This window comes from Nematolebias whitei, chromosome 18 (genome assembly GCF_014905685.2).
Source record: "Nematolebias whitei isolate Nwh7 chromosome 18, NemWhi1, whole genome shotgun sequence".
In the NCBI taxonomy this organism is placed as follows: domain Eukaryota; kingdom Metazoa; phylum Chordata; class Actinopteri; order Cyprinodontiformes; family Rivulidae; genus Nematolebias; species Nematolebias whitei.
Genome location: NC_056515.1, coordinates 40,286,311 through 40,300,254, shown reverse-complemented (window position 1 = coordinate 40,300,254; position 13,944 = coordinate 40,286,311). Strand labels below are relative to the sequence as shown.

The 13,944-nt window shown below is 45.5% G+C and overlaps 2 protein-coding genes across 2 annotated transcripts in view; both read right to left on the bottom strand.

Moving 5' to 3' along the window:
* The window catches only part of pi4kaa (phosphatidylinositol 4-kinase, catalytic, alpha a), a 53,791-nt gene extending 47,956 nt beyond the window's left edge, over nucleotides 1–5,835 (bottom strand). Inside the window, exons 1-7 of the mRNA XM_037692165.1 lie at nucleotides 5,633–5,835; nucleotides 3,938–4,054; nucleotides 3,759–3,852; nucleotides 3,577–3,665; nucleotides 826–898; nucleotides 487–749; nucleotides 347–413 (exon numbers count right to left, since the gene is read on the bottom strand). Of these exons, the coding sequence (XP_037548093.1) occupies nucleotides 347–413; nucleotides 487–749; nucleotides 826–898; nucleotides 3,577–3,665; nucleotides 3,759–3,852; nucleotides 3,938–4,054; nucleotides 5,633–5,731 (802 nt within the window). The 5' untranslated portion in view covers nucleotides 5,732–5,835. The remainder of the gene's footprint in view (nucleotides 1–346; nucleotides 414–486; nucleotides 750–825; nucleotides 899–3,576; nucleotides 3,666–3,758; nucleotides 3,853–3,937; nucleotides 4,055–5,632) is intronic.
* A 2,184-nt stretch (nucleotides 5,836–8,019) lies between these two features.
* Nucleotides 8,020–13,944, bottom strand: part of slc25a1b (slc25a1 solute carrier family 25 member 1b) — an 11,360-nt gene continuing 5,435 nt past the window's right edge. Inside the window, exons 2-9 of the mRNA XM_037692352.1 lie at nucleotides 13,606–13,713; nucleotides 11,944–12,043; nucleotides 10,602–10,740; nucleotides 10,113–10,197; nucleotides 9,883–9,987; nucleotides 9,689–9,804; nucleotides 9,544–9,617; nucleotides 8,020–8,270 (exon numbers count right to left, since the gene is read on the bottom strand). Of these exons, the coding sequence (XP_037548280.1) occupies nucleotides 8,156–8,270; nucleotides 9,544–9,617; nucleotides 9,689–9,804; nucleotides 9,883–9,987; nucleotides 10,113–10,197; nucleotides 10,602–10,740; nucleotides 11,944–12,043; nucleotides 13,606–13,713 (842 nt within the window). The 3' untranslated portion in view covers nucleotides 8,020–8,155. The remainder of the gene's footprint in view (nucleotides 8,271–9,543; nucleotides 9,618–9,688; nucleotides 9,805–9,882; nucleotides 9,988–10,112; nucleotides 10,198–10,601; nucleotides 10,741–11,943; nucleotides 12,044–13,605; nucleotides 13,714–13,944) is intronic.

Here is a 13,944-nt window from a genome sequence, read left to right as displayed (position 1 = left end):
CTCACTGACCTACAGAACCTCACTGACCTACTGAACCTCACTGACCTACTGAACCTCACTGACCTACAGAACCTCACTGACCTACAGAACATCACTGACCTACTGAACCTCACTGACCTACAGAACCTCACTGACCTACAGAACATCACTGACCTACAGAACCTCACTGACCTACAGAACATCACTGACCTACAGAACCTGAGTTAGTGCTAGGTGTTAAAGGAGGTGGCTCATGTGCGCTCAGATACACTCTGGTCAGGACGTAGCAGGTAATTTGCTTAGATTGGTGCTCGTGCAGTTTCATGCCCCTGAAGAGAATTTATGGCACTCCACAGGGAGTCCTTACCTTCAAAGTAGTGCGCAGAGGGATCTGCAGGGGAGCTGGGTGTCAGACCTGCTCTTTCTGGACTGGCCTAGAAAAAAAAAGTATTTTATTTCTACACCAGTCCTTAGCCCTCTGGCCCGTTCGACCCAACAAGCCAATACCTGCTGCGACACACTTGACACAGAGGAGCCCTTCTGTTTCAACGTATCTCCCTGACACACTGTGAGCAGAGGACTCGGTAGGATCGAACGAAAATCGTTAAAGGACCGTCGGCAGGCTGCGTCGCTGCTGTCCCCCACAGACTGCACCGGAGCCACGGGTCGAGGGAAAAGCTTGGACAGCAGAGGCTCTTCAGTGTTGCTGTATCGCCCGAAGGCTCTGGCAACGCCAAGTAAAGTGGGCACGGTGTACCTGCACAGATACTCTACATGGGGACACAAAGACACCTGAATTAACTAAAGGACACTCTTCAGTGTGTGTGAGGTGGATCATGTCGGCACCTTTGTCATGAGCATCTGGATTTTTGCAGATGTTTTGAAGGACCTGCATGATGTCCATTACTGTCTCCAGAATCTAAAAAATATACAAGAATTCATAGGAAGACGCTGTTACAGTGGAACAAAATGAGAAACATTATTACATTCTTCATCTTTTTATGTCCCCACAAGATTTATTTACATTAAAATAGACATTTATTTATTTCAAACATTCATTTGTACACAACAATAAAAAAGCACAGGACAAAGTGTGTTAGAGAAGGGGCGGGATGAAGGAAGTACCTTATCTAGTCCTGTCCCCCCAACACGACATCTTGGTTTTGAACAACTTTTGGTTTTTGTCTTTGATCTAAACTAGGGGTTCCCAAACGGTAGACCGTGATATCTGGATCTAAACCCAAGTAAAGTCCTGTTGGTGCACAACCACTGTTGAACCATCAGGTCTGTTGTAAACGAGTCCCAGAGGCTCAATGGGATTAACCTGTATGAATAAAGGTTGAATGAATGAAAACTTTGGTGGCTGTAGTATTTTTCCTCGAGCAGTTTTCTACATTTATTGGTGACTTGTTCTCATCCACAGGCTGACAGCAGCTTCTCTCCCTCTGCAGAAAGAAAACCGTCTGCAGAGGAACAAACCTGAGACAATAATACAGAGTGATTTAAAAATATCAGCATGTTTGTGACTAAATAAGAAATATTGAGAGAATGTTATTCAAAAAGCAACTCCTTCAGAAACTGAGGCAAACTCCTCCTAGGTTTCTTATTGTCGGACTCCAAAGTCAGGTCCAGGTCTTCAGGTTTATGCATGTGGCCAATCAACACTAGAGCCCGACTGATATATCGGTAAGGCTGATATTTTAGGCCGATATAGTTGTTTGGGGACATATTGATATTGGTGATAATTGTCCCATTATTCGCCAATATAAGCATTTCTAATTGTCGCCCCTAAAATGCAGGAACCAGTTGTAATTGCACAAAGTATCCAGCAGGGGGCGCTTGAAGACAACTTTCAAGTCATGGCAGTTCACTTAAGTTTCACTTTCAGCTCAGCCGAAGCAGGGAGCAACACTGTGTAGAGTATTTTACTGAACAGAGCATGGTGAGTTTATTTGAACTGATCTGTAAAATAAATCAACAACAATAAATTCTCTTCAATCCTCCAACCTGCTCGTCATTAGCTTCGTGCCTCTCAAGTTAGCAAGCTAACGTTTAGATAACCTAGCATAAGCTACTGTCTGTAAAACTTTATCCAGAACAATAAATCTACCGTAGAGGTAAAATATATCATTGTTAGTAACGTTATCTTTGTCGTCTTCAAAGAAATACATTGTTTGTCTGAAATCTTTACTTCTTTACAAAGAAAAATAAACTCTGCTGCGGTCAATGCTAATTAGACCTTCGCCGTACGTGACTGTTTGAACAATGAACAGGAAGGTGTTTCTTTAATTTATATTTTTATAACATTTGGTAACTTCATGGAGACCAGTGGAGGATAGAAAATGTGAACGCACGTTAGGAAGAGACAGTTTTTATGACCAGCGCTCCACGTAAACCTGCTGTGGGTCTACGTATAGCTGGATCTGATTAGCTTAGCTTCATGGTTGCTAACAGCTGTGCTAAATAAACAAGCCCTGCTCCACCCACTGATTTCTTACATTCTCGGGGATGGACAAACTAAAACATTTTCAGCCATTATATCAGTTATCAGCATCAGCCCTTCCCCTCCCAATATCGTTATCGACAATAGCCAACATTTCCATATCGGTCGGGCTCTAATCAACAATAAATATATAGTCAGGAACCAGAACCAAATCTATCATCTGCACAGCCATGGTGCTTCTTCTCCATCAGGGATGAAGGCTGCCCTTCGCATGACTACATTCAAGGTGAAGTCTGGGAAAACGAACAACCGTTTTTTGTTGCGCAGCAGACAGAACGCCTCTAAAGTGATTTGTAAAATAATCTTCATTATCGCTCAAATGTCTATCTTCATCTATTCCCTTATGTATTATTCATTAAACTTTATTTAAACAGGCAAATCCCACTGAGATCACAGATCTCTTTTACAAGCGAGGCCTGGGCCTGAAGTCAGACTAACATGCATGTTTTTGGTCTGCGGAGGAAACCGGAGTACCCGGAGAAAACCCACGCAAGCACGAGAAGAACATGCAGACTCCACCCAGAAAGAGCCCAAATCTGTGAGCACTGCAGGAGCTTCGGCTGGTTCAGCTGAAGCTCCTGTTCAGAAACTCCTTCCCACGAGTACCGAGCAGCGACGGCCTGCTGCTGTTCTGGAGGAGACTCAGGTTTGTACAAATAATCAAGAAAATCTTACGGTGATCACACACAAACTGCAGTGTTTCTGTCCCGTGAGCTGAGCCAGGGTTAGCACGACGCTTTCCTGGAACATGTTCCTCAGCAGAGAGAAACGTTCCATTTGTAGAGTTCATCGGACCTTTTGTTCCACACACGCCTGCAGGACGCTGCTCACAGTTCCAGTTAGGTGAATAATAAACATTTTTTAATTGTATAGTGTTGAACTGAACTACGACCCTCACATACATCGAACCGTGACCCACTAAAAACACATCAGTCCCACTAAATATTACTAATAAATTCAGCAGTGAACAGAATATAAAATCCAGTGTTGGTGGTCGTTACCACTTCCTGAGCGCCGTGACGTAACAGGAAGTTCAACAACATTTTGTTTGGTCTTTTTGTGTATACCGGCCTCATCAGAACCAATTCACACACCTGCCCTCGTAAGCTCTCGTCTCGTTGGGCAACATCTGAGAGCAACGTTACGAGACAGAAGCTGAAGTTCTCTGCCACTGGAAGAGTTCCTGCAACAGGAGCGAAACAAAAAAGATTTTTAGAGCCACAAATAAATAACAGCAAACACTTCCGCACTGCAGGATCGCAGCGGTGTTACACACCCTGTTGTTTGCGATGTGAGCTCTCTTCAATCCACTGGACCTTAGGAAGCCCTCTGAGCAGCCCGAGAAGGTAGGGGACCAGAACATCTCGGTGCTGAGACACAAGCATCGCACACGTTGTTAGTCGTGGTGCGTCAGTGCAACACAAAGCGCCGGCAGGAGAAGGAAACACCGTCTACCTGCAGGTCGGACTCCACCAGAAAAATCCCAAGTGCGATGACGGCGTCTCTTCTTCTCTCGTCCAGCTGGAAGACCCCTCTGACGTCCACGGGACACATGCACTGCAGCTTCTGGACCTGCAGCAGAACACAGGCAGGTGAAGACAGAACCCGACATGATCTGGAACTGGATTAGTAAAGTCTTCTACTAAAGCTGCGGTTCTCAGTGTGGGAGGGGCAGGGTCACTGCGGTGGAGCGCCCGTCTCCCAGTCCTTTGTTTTCCAGTCCAGAAAGTGTTGTAGGTGGAACTCAGACGTGTTTGTGTTTCCGTGGCGATGAGACGCAGCGTGGCTCCGCCCCTCACAGATCAGACAGCACACGACCCACGCAGAAAAGATGGCGGAGAGTTTATCTTTATTTGAAGAAAGGTTTGACGTCTGGAAGAAGAGTCGCCCTTGAATCAGCGACAGATTTGAGTTTTCATGTCGTGTGACGCATGGACACAAAATTCCCGCTGCACTCGACCCGACAGGACAAATCAAACATTTAAACTTTTCATCAAATTAAAACACACGACCGATAAATTAGGATGCCTTAATTGTCCAGGGAGGTAAAACTATTTACTGTAGCTTCACTCAGTTGTGATCAGACACGGCTGTGCATCTCTGGCAGATGACCAGAGAAGAATTATTAATAGAAATTATTATTGACTATTAACAATATTTGGTTCCTCACGCTCTGTGAAAAATCAGGATGAACTAACACTTCCTGTAATCGCTTAACTTCCTTAACTAAAGAGCATTTTATTAGACTATTTACCAAAAGGCTGTTTTAGGGTCTAATATTTAAACTAAACTAAAACTGTGCAGGATTATATGTTAAAAATAAATGTAACTTTACATTTATTGAAATGTTGTTTGCTGATGTGACTGAACTTTGGCGTTTAAATGAAAAGTTAAAATATATAGTGATTAAAAATACCATAGGTATCAGGTCTCTCTTGTAAATGAATCCTCTTGGCTGAATGGGATTAATCTGTCTAAATAAAGGTTGAACGAACACATCTCTGACGTGATAAATAAAATAACCAAAGCTCTAAAGTTTTACTTGTAGCTTGATCTTTCTGCAGTAAAAGTGGAAAATTGTTAGAAGCAGGTGATGCTGGAACAGTGATCATTTAATCTGAGAAAAGATTATTTATTTTTAATCATAAACTCAACACATCAGTCGTCCCCTGACGTCACTGAGACAAAAACCTTAATCTCGCCTAATCCAGAGCTCCATCACAACCACCGTTACGGCTGGGATGATTTGCGCATGCGCCGTTGCGTATGCCCCCCGGTTAAAGGCGAATGGGCAAATCAAATATAAAAACAACGTTACCACTAGACTTTTTTAACTTTTGTTCAACTGTATTCATTTAAAGCATGCTTCTCACCAAGTTAGAGGAAACTCAGCTGTGGGGTTTTAAAGAAATTAAAACTTGTAGCCGTAAAGGTTGTTGTAAACGAGCACTGTGGATTTGAGCCAGCTAACAGCTAGCCGGCTCATCTTTACACACAAAACATTCAACACGACATTCACAGAGCCGTTTGCACACACACACGCGCGCGCACTCCCCCTGCTCCACAACGAGCAGCTGTCCGGGAGGACGGCTCGGTTCGACCCGGTCTGAAGCTGCTCGTTAGCTAACCGCTAGCCGAGGCTAAGGTTACCTTTTCTACCGGAGCCTGCTGGTGAGCCGCCAGGGACCGGGCCAGCGACAGGACGGTGTGGAAGTAGAACCCCCGGCCGCCCTCCGCCTTCAGAGACATGCTTACCCGCGGCAGGTGTCAACTACACGAACATAAACATCTTAGAACCGGATCAACCCGATCTGAGGACCAGCTGGCTGCTCTTACTGACAACTACGGCAGCCGCGACGGACAAAAAGTGCCAGTGCAAGGTCACAAACTACTAAAGCTTAAAATCCTTTAAACAGCTAAACCTTTAAAAAATGTTTATCGCATTTATGATGAGAAATAATGGAGTTGTAGCTGTTAGAGTCAGATATTGAAAATAAAGAGATCTGTTGGCGCTCGGTGTTTGTGTTGAGAATCACTCTCCACTACTACCACACTGACCGGTTCATGTAGCTGTAGCAGCCATCTTTAATCACGTGATGACGTGTGCAACAGGCAATGAGCGCTTTCTGAAAGTTTCATTCAAATCCATCCAGTGGTTCATGAGATATTATGTTTACTTCAAAAACTAATCAGTTGACGAAGTACATCTAATGATTGGTTTCGAAGAGATCCGTTAAAATCTGTTCTTGTTCATGAGATTTTTTTTTAACCGCATGGACAAATACACACAAAAGTTTTGTACCCCCTAGAAAATCTTTAATCTGTCTGCGAGGACTTATTAAAATAAAGTGTGTAATGTGTCACAGACTCTCCACTGGTACATCTGTGTAATGTGTCACAGACTCTCCACTGGTACATCTTCTTCTTTAAATCACTTCCTGGTCTGCTGCCTTCATACATCTCCTCCTACATGTCTCTGTGTGAGTGCAGCTACAGCGTGCGCTCTCAGGACATCATTACCTGCAGTGTTCCCTCAGTGAGGACTGAACTAGACAAAAGGACCTTCTCCTGCTCCGCTCCTGTTTCCTGGAATATCTTTGGTATCTTAGGTTGAATGAGTAATCAGCTTCTCAGTTTGTAATCTGTCAGTTTGCCTATTTAACGGGTGGCAGGTAGTCACAGGACTGTTTTGTATCTGTGTGTGTAGCACACTGAATATGGACCGCAGAGAGCTGAGGACAGTCGTCTCAGGAGCTTAGAAAGATAATTATTAACATATGTCCATCATCTTTATCTGCTTTTTCCTTTTCAGGTCACGGGGGTCACTGGTGCCCATATCCAGCTATCATTATCAGTTGAGGTGCTTCAGGTATGTCCAGCTGGGAGGAGACCCCGAGGAAGACCCAGGCCACACTGGAGAGACTACGTCTCTCTGTTGTCCTGGGAACTCCTTGGAGTCCTCCCAGAAGAGCTGGAAGAGGCTGTGGAGAGAGATGTCTGGGCCTCCCTGCTCAAGATGCCCCCCCCCCCCCCCCCATTCAGCTGGTTTTTAGCTAATTTCAGCTGTGTTTCAGCACATTCTTCTGCAATAAGCATTCACGCTGCATTTTCACAGGAAATGTAATTTCTCTAGCTCCTGTTAGTTTGAAGTTATTTCACTGAGATTTAATGGTTCAGGGGCTTCAACTCATCTGCTCCAAACAATCGAGGTGAATAAAGAACGGACTCAACAGGTTCAACGGTCTGATCCAAGTTTATTCGTAATCATTCGTAGTAAAATTAAGAGCAAAGGCACGTTGGTTTTAGTCCTTCTGTTCGTCTGAAAGACCAGCTGGGACCCACGTCTGTTCTGCTCGTGGTCCAGTTCAGCTTCGAGATGAGAAAGACCGCTCGCAGTAAACACGGAGACCGCCAGAACTGGCCAGGGAATGTAAACGAGCTGCAGAGACATCACCGCCGAGGTTCCATGGGTTCTGGACAGCCGGAGGCACACGAGGTGGTTTAAGGCCGTTTCTGACAAACGAAGGCTCTGAAGCACGCTGAAGGCACCTTCAGATGGTCGAGTCACTTTGAGGTGAAGATAAAAAGCAGTTGAGATGAAGTGAGAGGATGTGACCAGTCCTGCAGGGTTAGGAAGCGGCGAGGACGCTCCAAACGCCCGGACTGCCACACTTCAACGTCCTCTCATGCCACAGGCATTTGAGAAGACCTTCAGGTTCTCGTCTGACACTGGAACATCGTGAATTCTTCTGTGGGCTACCAGCAGAGTCTGTTTTCCAATAAACATCTACACTTAAAAAGGCTTTAAAATGGGACTGATGTACGTTCTTGTTCCCGTACCGGTGGTTTGGGTTCATCTTCTGTGGATGGAGCTAACAGAACCCACAGATCTGAAGAACATCTCATCACGTCTCCCTGAGCTTTGAAGGAACATTTCTCTTCATGAACTGAGATAAAAACAGTGGTAGTTCTGCAGGAACATTCCACCACGGCTGACCCTTAAATTAGGAGGAATCATCAAGGAATCGAAACGGGGGGGGGGGGGGGGGGTACAGTCACTTTGAAAATACTCGGAGGTAGACATCAGAACCAGGAAGCAGACGGGTCTGTGCCCGTTTAGTAACGTGGACAGGCCGTCCCAATGCTCCAAGCTGTAGCACCCGAGGGTCCAACTCAGTCCGTCTTCCACACCATGTTCAGAACCTTCACCACTTCCTCGTAGATGATGAAGACGATGGCGACATCCATGCACACCCGACCCAGACGGGGCACAGTACCTTTGTAGAACCTGCAGGTGTGGAGAGAGTGGACAGTTACTTCGGTCAACGATGATTATCCTGTAGAAAGACGTTTGTTGTCTCAGGCTAAATATTTCAAGAAAATGAAGCGCCATCTTGGTGCGTGTCCTTCCACAGACAGGCGTGTCCTTCTATAGACAGGCGTGTCCTTCCACAGACAGGCGTGTCCTTCCACAGACAGGCGTGTCCTTCTACAGACAGGCGTGTCCTTCCACAGACAGGCGTGTCCTTCTATAGACAGGCGTGTCTTCTATAGACAGGCGTGTCCTTCTATAGACAGGCGTGTCTTCTATAGACAGGCGTGTCCTTCTATAGACAGGCGTGTCCTTCCACAGACAGGCGTGTCCTTCCACAGACAGGCGTGTCCTTCTACAGACAGGCGTGTCCTTCCACAGACAGGCGTGTCCTTCTATAGACAGGCGTGTCTTCTATAGACAGGCGTGTCCTTCTATAGACAGGCGTGTCTTCTATAGACAGGCGTGTCCTTCTATAGACAGGCGTGTCCTTCCACAGACAGGCGTGTCCTTCCACAGACAGGCGTGTCCTTCTATAGACAGGCGTGTCCTTCTATAGATGGTAAATGGACTGTACTTATATTTCACCTTTCTATCTTATTTCAAGATACTCAAAGTGCTTTACAACAATCTGTGCCTCATTTACCCATTCATGCAGCTCTATACTAGATCTCTACAAAGCTAATTGAACAAATCATCTAAAGAGACTAATCAGAGCTTCGTCACATTCATACACTGATGGGACACACATCAGAGGCAACGAGGGGAAAAGTGTGTCCTTCTATGGACAGGTGTGTGTCTCCACATCAGTCCAGTCAACTGAAGGTACCACAGGTGGACTCCACTGAAGTTGTAGAAACATCTCAAGGATGATCAGAGGAAACAGCAGCTTCATGGCAAAGGCTGTGAAGACTTACATAAATGTGATTTCTTAGTTTTATATTTTTAATAAATTTGCATAAGTCTTTTTCCATGTTGTCATAATGGGGTAGTGAATGTTGAGGAAAGAGATGAGTTTAATTCAATTGGGAATAAGGCTGTAACATAACAAAATGTGGACGAACTGAAGAGCTGTGAAGACTTTCTGGATGCTCTGTAGCCTCCGGACGACAACACTGAACCACTGGGCTACGCCCACTGTTCCCAGTACCGTTGTAAAACAGCCAACATGGTGGAGAGCATCATTAACAGCACCCAGAAAGACTTGGTTTCAGATCTGTTCGCTGTCAGTACTGAAGGTTCTACTCACGCCGCCGGTCCTTCATGCTTCATGATCTTAACGGCGCAGTCCAAAGTGCTTTTGTACTTGTGAGCTTCAAGACCCTGCAGAATGACCAGACGTTGGTGACAAAACTTTAGAGCTGAGTTAGGAGTTACACCTTTGGAGAACTCACCTGCATCCTGGTCTTAATGACGTCCAGCGGCGTGTTCCCAAATACGCTGACGGCCCCGGCAACGGCGCCGAACAGCCCAGTTACCACAGGGTTGATGGCTCTGTTGGGGTCATCGCCTCAAAGAGGGAAAAGAACAGGCGTGTTATACGAGCTCCTGTTGAAGGGTTGTTGCAGTAACTGCTGAGGTTTTGTACCTTTGTACCAGTTCCTCAGGGAGGTCATGACGTAGAAGCGGATGGCCTGGTTGGAGCCTTGTTTCAGCACCGTGGCAGTCAGACCCTGATAGGTCCCCTTCAGGCCTGAACACACAACACAAGTGTACCAGCAGAGGAACCGGCACCTCCATTCTTCATAAACTCAGAGGCAAAAAGAAAAACGATTGCACACAGAAGACTGGGCGCTCTAAAGGAGATGAAGTCCTTACCTTCAGACCTGATGATCTCCCTCACACCATGGAAGAAGCCTCTGTACTTTGGGTTTGCTGAAGTTTGGTCATGGATGAATTTCACCTGAGAGAGCATATTGAAGACCACAGGTACAGAAAGGCTCGTTCAAAACACCTGATCCTGAGATTTTCAGGAGTTATTTTGGTCAAAGACTCAATTATTTTATGGCAGGACTAGAGAACAGCTTCAGATTTAATCAATCACAGACAAAGTTCTTTATGTTCAAATATGGGAAACTGAAAGGTCGTCTTTGAAAAGCAGAAGGACCTCAAGGATCTCCTGAGACCGGGATGTACACTTGGCTCACACTGCAGGTCTGAACGGGTCACTAATGGGCAAATATAAATTCAGATTTGGGCCTCTTCAGACTGCAGTGTGAACGTAGCCAAAATGTTCCTGTTGCTCTTAAACCTGAAAATAAAACATGCACAGATGATAAAATCCAAGATGAGGAGATGTTTGTGGACCTTTATCGTCTCCATGGGGCAAACGACGACCACAGCTTCTGCGACTCCAGCTCCCAGGCCACAGAGGAATCCTCTCTTGCTGTCCAGCTTCCCGCTCTCATCTCGCATCTTGTTGCTGAGGAACTCAAACATCCCAAACCTGTCCAAGTCCGAGACAACAGAGACCGAGACCAAAATCAAATAAATCGGGACTTAAAGGTCTTGTTACGAAGTTGTCTAACAAAAATAATTTATAACTTAAGAAACTAAATCTACACAAACTCATAATGACTTAAAGATGAGTCAGGTCCTCTAGACAGATTTAAAATAAATAATTTTTTTAAACTGTTGAAATGTTTTGTCTTTTATCCAAAGGACTTCCTCAGTCTGAGGTGCTGTATTCAGCTCAGTCTCTTAAATAGCACCTTCTCAGAGTGGATCAACCAGTTTGCTGCTGACAACCAAAACCAGCTGATCACATGCTCAAGAAGGACCATCAGCCTAACAATGGATCATTAGCACCTGATGGCTGTTTACTGTTCACAGAGGGCTGAGTGATACTAGCAATCACAGCATTGTAAGAGGGGGACAGTTGAACCCGGAGGCTCCGCCCCTGTTTAATGATGGACGGTTTCTTTTCACAAAGATGGCCTCCTTTACTCCTCTCTCAAACCATCGTTCCTCTCTGTCCAGGATGTGAACATCTTCATCCCTGAAAGAGTGACCTCTGGCCTGGAGATGAGTGTAGACCGCAGAGTCCTGGCCTGATGATGTTGATCTTCTGTGCTGGTCCATCCTTGTGGCCAGTGGCTGTTTAGTTTCCCCGATGTAAGACTGATCACCTCCTGACACTGAACAACATACACAACATTACTCTGTTTGTGCCGGGGGACTGGATCTTTGGGATGAACCAGTGTTTAATGTATTTTGGGGTTTAAAAGCCACTGGGACGTTATGTTTAGAAAATAAACGTCTCAGTTTCTCTGATACTCCCTCAACATACGGAATGACCACTGGTCTGGGTCTGGGTTCCTCCTTTTCACCTGTTGGCTGACTGGAGTCCTGTTTGGGTTTCTTCTCTTCTTCCAGGAAGGCTCAGTTAGGATATCCACATTGCTCTAGAGCCTGTTTTGTGTGGGATTTCTCCTTCTGCCTGGCTCCTGAGCTAGTGGGGACGCTGTCTGCTCTGTGATACAGAGTCCACATGTAATAAAAAGATGAAATGTTTCAACATTTTTTAAATCTGTCCAGAGGACCTGAAAACTTTGTTAGATTCATGAGGTGACGTTTGAACGGGTCGGGCGACATGCGTGGTTGAACAGCTAAGACTTTATTTGTGAGCTTGAGTGCGAGGCTTCAGTACCTGACGGCTGCTTTGGGTATGGATCCATAGAGCAGAGAGCTCAGGCCTCTGTAGAGTCCCCGGACCCCATGACTGCTCACGGTCTGCTTCACACAGTCCGCTGCAGAGACACAAAAACTCACCGAGAGTTCAGACAAAAAACACAAGACCTCCACCACCGCCTGGACAACAAGTCCTGCTACAATAAAGAACTGTAACAAGATTTACTGGGTGCATTTCTGTTTTCATTCGTTCATTATTTTTTACACAAGTCTCAGCAAACAAGATCTGCGTTAAAGTTCAAAGAACGTCTTGCTCCATAAACACACACCAGCTCGCTGGTTTTTACCTTGAACATACAAAAACAAGAGTTATCTCAGGGTCAGTGCAGATAACAGAGAAGAAGTCATTAATAGGGGATGCATTGTTTAAACACTCAGTTTTTATTGTCTTATTTAACAGTAGTGGCGAGTTCCTAATGGTTTTTATGAAACCAGTACACACAAAGGTTTGTTTGGAAAGTATGAAGTAACATTTTGAACTCAAGTTATCTTCTTGTGGAGAACGCTTTGGACCTTTAAGTCCAGACTGAACAGAATGCACCAAGTCTCCAGAACGTTGACGTGTTCAAGGGTGTTGAGATCTACAGGGGTGTCTGGGGCTAGGGCTGAGAAGAAAAAAAGAGTGATATTCCATCCATGCATCCATCCATCCAGCCATCCATGCATCCATCCATCCAGCCATCCATCATCAATACTCGCTTCTTCCTTTTCGGGTCATGGGGTCACTGGTGCCCATGTCCAGCCATCACTGTGCAAGAGGCAGGGGACACCATGGACAGGTCTCCAGTCCGTCACAGGGACACCAAGAGACAAATGAGACAAACAACCATTCACTCTCGCTCTCACCTAGGGACAATTTAGAGTTACCAATCAGCCTAACATGCATGTTTTTGGTCTGTGGGAGGAAACTGGAGCACCTGGAGAAAACCCACACAGCACAGAGAGAACATGCAAACTCCACCCAGAAAGGTCCCCGGACCAGGATTTGGACCGGGGCGACCTGTTCCTGAGATGCAACATTTAACATTGCAATGATGACGGTTGAATAATTCCAGTTTTCTCACTTTCTCCTTGAACCATCATCTAAAACCACGAGTCGGCATCAAGACCAGAGTTTGTTGGATTGATCAAATATATCGGACAGCAAAACATGGACATATATTCTGACCTCTGTCTTTATAGGGCCTGAGATGACTGGCGTTTTGAATTGGCACAGGTTACAAAAAATAAATAAAAGGTCCAAGTGTGACGGGAAAGCACCCACGGCAGGAGGTCCACAGGTCTTCGTATGGCTTTGTGATCACACATGGTGGGGAGGGGCTGCCGGCTGGATGTTTCTACAAAACTTATTTTTTTCTGTTCAGGAAGTCAGAACGGGTCAGAACCTCAGGTGAAATCATTGCTCTTCTGTGATTGCTGGCTGTTCTCCAAAGCTTTGCAATGAACATGACCAACTTACACCTGGTTGTTATGGGAATCACTTTTTTCCACGACAGTAATGTATAAGTGTAGTGGGATGTTCTGTACAGAAATGTTCTGTATTTCAACACATGTAAAGATACAATATATTTTATAAGCACAGATAATAGTAAAAAAATAAAAATACTGAGTAGAAACTCACCGATTCCTCTGTATTTGGGAGGATTTGCCTTCTCATCCAGCTGCAGCTGTGTTTTAACGTACTCTGTGGGGAAGGTGATGCAGATCTCTATACCTCCTGCAATCCCACCTTGAACAGAAAAAGGAGGTGGTGTTCATTCAGTCAAGACAAAAAGCCGACGAGTGAATTCTGCAGAGGAACAGTAGCTTGTTTCACAAAGTGGCCACTTCACAGACACAGAGGCCGACCTGTGACCTGCTACAAGGCCTGTAGTCTCTGACGAGGCCGACCTCTGACCTGAGACACGACCTCTGACCCGAGACAGAAGCCGACCTCTGACCTGAGACACGACCTCTGACC